General features: G+C 34.6%; 1 protein-coding gene across 1 annotated transcript; it reads right to left on the reverse strand.

Moving 5' to 3' along the window:
* Positions 1 to 201: 201 nt before the first annotated feature.
* LOC18039268 (adenosine kinase 2) lies at positions 202 to 5,072 on the reverse strand. The gene is made up of 13 exons (XM_006428691.2): positions 4,996 to 5,072; positions 4,734 to 4,884; positions 4,126 to 4,179; positions 2,772 to 2,818; positions 2,657 to 2,688; positions 2,471 to 2,572; positions 2,299 to 2,366; positions 2,063 to 2,139; positions 1,417 to 1,514; positions 1,259 to 1,329; positions 1,073 to 1,139; positions 807 to 990; positions 202 to 621 (listed from the first exon to the last, which is right to left on the reverse strand). Exons 2-13 carry the CDS (start codon positions 4,814 to 4,816, stop codon positions 479 to 481), a joined length of 1,026 nt encoding a protein of 341 aa, XP_006428754.1. The 5' UTR covers positions 4,817 to 4,884; positions 4,996 to 5,072; the 3' UTR covers positions 202 to 478.
* Between the last annotated feature and the right edge of the window lie 535 nt (positions 5,073 to 5,607).

Raw genomic sequence — 5,607 nt, forward strand, 5'->3', positions numbered from 1 at the left:
GTAAGCATCATAAGCAGGATTCCCCTTAGGTGCAACTGTGGCACCGTAGCCTGATCCTCATAAGCAATAATCTCATTAAAAAAAGCTGTACCTGGGACATCACAAGGACAATTTTATTTTATACTCAACCTCCCCTGCTTCTAATACCAGCAATATGTTAGCAGTGCAAAACTTACGTCATATTGGTACATGATCCACTCTGCTGTAAATTGCTAATTTATTATTATGATTCTTTTATTAATAGAAAAGTACATAGATGCTAATGATGTGGATATTTCAGCCTTCCTCTTTTCGGTTTTCTGCTTTGAGATAAAAACTCCTCAACAAATAAAACTCAGTTCCGAGGGTCTTTTATTGGCGCACGGCCTAAATAATGCTATGATAGCAATCTGAATATACGAATATCAGATACTGGTGACGGGGTTCGGAAAAATCAAAGTTTAAGATACCAACTGGGACTGACAGAAAGAGATATCTCTTAGTTGAATTCGGGCTTCTCTGGGTATGTGCAACCAGATCTTTGGATAATAACATGTGACGCGTAACAGCCAGCTCTCACACATTCTTCAATGGGCTTCTCCTGAACCAACTGCGACAGAAATCCTCCAACAAATGCATCTCCTATAACAGATTGGAAAAGAGAACTTTTCATATATTTACGCTAGTTCTGAGAGTGTACTTGCCTATGTAATGCATCTCGAAGCTAACTATAACCATCAGAATTTGCTTTTCATATTTTCATTTGGCAATGACAATAGTCTACTTTAACATTCACAACCCTTTGAGAAAAGCAGAAAATCTCATACCTGCTCCATTGGTATCGACAAGTTTGTCTTTAGGTAATACTATTACAGGGAACTTCTTCAGCTTCCCATCCTGAGCAACAACTACAGGATCTGCGCCCTGGGTAATGACAGCAGTCCTCTTGCGTATTTCTGATGCTTTGGGCCATTGGGAAAGCTTCAGAGCTATTTCCTCGACATCATCAGTCTGGTTAATGCAAACAGCACAAAAAGGTTACCATTGGAAACACACACAAATTTCTGAAATTCTAGTAGAGAGCCACTGTTACCTCCCAGCCTTGGACTTTTGAAAAGGTTCTTGCTTCTGTCTCATTTCCAAAGATGTAATCCATATACCTGAATCCATAAACCCTTAATCTAGTCAATATGTCAATATTACCTTAAATAGAAAAAGGTGAATTTGGTTTTTTCACTTTTGGGATAAGAAATAGCAAAACATGATAGTAAACACTTACGGCAAAACTTTCTCCAGTGCATCCTTGAAGAACTCACAGATAAATGGAGCAGCAAGGTTCATCATGAAGACCTGCATATGAATAAATAAACAGTAATATTTTATGCAAAAGCTACCCAGGCAGCATAAAAGAGGAGAATCAGGCATCAGATCATGTACCTTGTTATTTGCAGCTGCATGTTCAGCAACTAGTTGTATGGAGTCTGGAGATACGGTGAGAAAAAATCCAGCAATATAGAAGTACTTTGCCTTCTCAACTGCCCAAAAAAGGTTTCAGAATATAAGAAAGATGGAAATGATGAATCAATGGAAACAAGAAGCATAAGGATTCCTACCAAAATCAGAGCTCATTGATTTTAGGAATGCTTTATTTTATTTGAATTTAATTTGAATTTTGTTTCTGTTCTATAGTTTTATTCTTGTTTAGATCAAATTTCGGGTTTAGGCATGGATCTTAAGTTAGCAGTATGCCTTGTTAACTAAGTATCCAATCTACCAACAGGCTTAAGGTTAATACATACAATTGCCTTTTGTTGCCTTTTAAGACAGCTGTTATTGTTATTGGTTAATTGCTATAGAATAAACTCTAGGTTACATTTTTTTTTTTTTGCCTGGTTATTTCTTGTAGTTCTAGAGATCTTGCAAGCTAATAAATCATGGGTATTCAAAGAAATATGGGAGATTAGGTTAATTTTATAATCCAGGTACTCTCAAAATCACCACAGTATTCAAATATCCTTCCCACATCGATCTAGTATCAAGCCCAATGATGCCCTACAGCAACAATGGGAAGCAAATAGAATACCTAATGCCCAATTCTCTGGTTTCTTCAGATGCTCAGATTTGTAGCAATTTGCTGCTGATAAATTTGCAACTAGTGACCTATATTTCCAACCAAGACAACAAAGTTAGTTCAATATAGAATATTTCAAGATCGTCTATTTTAAAAAATTGGTAGAAAAAATGAAACAAAAAATGATACAGCAGAAAATCATAGACCTCATAAAGAAATTACGGAATGAAGCTTTATAATGAACTAACCTTTCACCACCCACAACACAGACAGCACAAGTTCCTGTTGATGCAGATTCATCCTCATAATAGTGAACCTGAATTTTAACAAGCATAAGTAAGCATTATCAATTCATGTCCTTAGAGACAACAGTTAATACATGTAGAAATTGTGATTTGAGATATGAATGCAGAAATTTACATTAACCCCAGCGAGTTTTGAGTTTTTTTTCATCTCCTCACCAAACTTGTCTTTTCCAATGCAACCAATGTAGCTTGTTGCACCAGGAATTTGAAGCATCCACTACAAAACAGAGATCATTATATTGATAATGAGATAAAATCTAACTTGTTTCTCTTTTGCCATTAACTGAATTGACAATAATACCTGCGCGACTCTGATTGAATTTTGGGTAGCCCCTGCACATAATAAACAGCATAGAAGCCATCATTAATAGTTGGTACTCATGAAAAGCCAACTACAAAAGTTCAAAATGCCTAACCTCCAGCAATGTACTCCACATTGTACTTCGATGCCATTTCATCATACCTGAGACAATATCCATATAAGATTGGCCCATATTTGAGCTGGTGAAGAAGGATAGATAACAGAAAACTACTGATTCCACAGTGAAGAGAGGAAACATGTTTGCAACGAGAGAACACATTGAAATCCTCAAATTTAACAAGGTGCAAATTCACAATTTAATGCAAACACTCTAGCTTCCTCAATCCAGACCATGACTAGCTGGTAGGCACATATTTCCAAAGCACAAATGAGAGTATTGATTTCAGAGAGAGTGGAATCACATTTTACAATTTATGGATATCAAAATTGCCCTCAATCTCGGACAAAAGCACATGAACTGACAAACCACATTCAAATTTTAGCATTATGAATTCAAGCTTAGGATATTTTGCTCCCACAAGCCCACTTCTCCATTGTTTCCAATGGCAAGGGGTCATCTAACATTCACAATCTATAAAAGAGACTAGAGTAAGCATTAACAAGTTTCTGGGATCTGTCAAGCCTTGGAATATTTTGTCTTATCCATTTCAGCAGCTTCACCCTCTGCAAAACCATTCTCAAGCTCATAAACCTAGAGTTACATGAAATGATTTAGTAGCACAAGACCCTTGTTTGGATTTTTCAATTAATCATACACGTGGCAATGGAGTACATTCCTTATAGGGATCATAATGTAGGACGAAAAAAGCCCTGTAGAACATTGTCAAATGCTCTGGTACAAGGTGTACCTCAGAGATCAAACCATCAAAGCATTTCCCTGGTAGTGAGTCAGGTTTAAGCATAGTTGGGAGACTTTTGCTAAACTATTTTCCTTTGTAAATAATTTGTCATTAAACAAAATATTGAAACCTTTTCATGTACAGGAAATATTACATATTCAGACAACAAGAAACTGTCTAACTACAAATGTCAGTTTGAGGCTGATGAGTTCCTTGGCTTGTCAAAGTGAGGCTGTATTGTGTGATCCAATTTTCTATTTCATATGTGATGTATTTGGGAAAAAAGGATATGCAATATCATAACATAAATAAACTTCAAATAACTCAATGCTGATGCCTCCAATTAGAAACTATCCTCCAGAATGCAAAGTGAAGCAAAATTTTTAGCAGACAAGCATCCAACTAACCAATGCATTTTTGACCAGGATGAAACCCAAAACAGTAGATCTAAAAGATCATTACTTTCAAACCAAGACTCTCTAAAATAACCCCATCAACAGACATTTTGGCCCGTTTCAGCCGTTTCAGCCGTTCAAAAAAAGGAATCTAATAATCTAATTATAACAGGATATCTACTGATTTAGAACCAAAAAAAAAATATAATCTTACAAAGGTAGATGCTTCTCCTCAGCAAGAATTGCATTGTTCAACTTGATGTCATACCTATGACGCAAAAGCAAACCAGTTTATAACTCAATGCAGAAAATCAGAATTAAGATTCTTATATGCGTATATATACACACACACCCTGTCCAAATCCAAAACAAATTTGGAACAAAAATAATTCTCTAAAACAACAATTTATGAACAATAATACTAGGAATCCCACTGGAGTCCCAACTGATATGACAGATTAATTTGTAACTGCCACGTAACAGTAACGACTAACCATATTTGATTAGTGGTTAAGCTGTCACATCAGTTGAACTCAAATAAAGACACAAATGCCGGGATCCATAGCATTACTCATGTATGAATATCCTAAAACTCTCAGGATTAAAGCATCACCGGCAGCAGCCCAGATAATGAAATTAAAAATGTTTTAAGTAACACAATGTAAGGATATGTCCTGGATTGAAGAGCCAAATGAAACACTTTAGTTTAGCTGCTATAATCAACATGCTAATATGCAATCATTTTACAAACAAAATGAAAATAATAATAATAATAATAACAATGAATAAAGATCTGAAACCGAAACGACAAGACGTACGTACTTGTTCAAGAAGTCATCATCCACGACGGAAGAGATATCCAAGAGGGGATTGCCCATGCCCAGAAGAATACCCTCTTGCGCCATTGCTGAACTGAAAGAGAGAGTCTTTGTGTGTCTGCTGATGCTTTTCAAGTTGATCTCTTAGATTAGATCTGCTGACCAAATAGCACATAGCAATTTACAAAGATTGGCGTGCTTGTTTCAAAATGTCTGTTTATATTAAAAGAAAAAAATCTTAAGAAAAGTGTCTGTCCTTTTCTCACCAACCCAAGTTTTAGCCTTTTTGTCTTGTAAGCTGAGAAGTCGTGGCACCGGCTGCTTCCCATTTTCTCGTGAATATATGTATGTGGTAGGTGAAGTGAAGCTTCAAAGTAAAATCAATCTTTTTTTTCCCTTTCTTCAATACTTATATATTTATTTATTTATTAGAAATTATTTGCTGGATCAGTTTAATATTTTCATCGTGGTGCAGTGCGATTACTAACCAGTAGTTGGAATAGGTTGGAGTTGAAATAATTTAGAACATAATGAAAAATGAAAATTATAATAAATTATTACCATAACTTTAAGAATTGAAATCAAAATGAGATGTACTGTCATTAATATATTGTCAATTCTCTCATAATTGGAACGTATGGTTATAATTACTGATATAATCTTAGTTGATAAAATCATTATCATGATTATTATAATTATTATTAAAAATAATTATTATGAATAATAATAATAATCAAAACAGCAACAACAATAACAACAACAACAATAATAATAATATTTTTTTATTGTTTTTAGCACTATTATTATAATAATAATAAAATAGTGATATTATTTTGAAAATAGTGATTCATATTATTGTTATCATTGTCATCATTATT

The sequence above is a fragment of the Citrus clementina genome, unplaced genomic scaffold, assembly GCF_000493195.1.
Source record: "Citrus clementina cultivar Clemenules unplaced genomic scaffold, Citrus_clementina_v1.0 scaffold_6, whole genome shotgun sequence".
Classification (NCBI taxonomy): domain Eukaryota; kingdom Viridiplantae; phylum Streptophyta; class Magnoliopsida; order Sapindales; family Rutaceae; genus Citrus; species Citrus x clementina.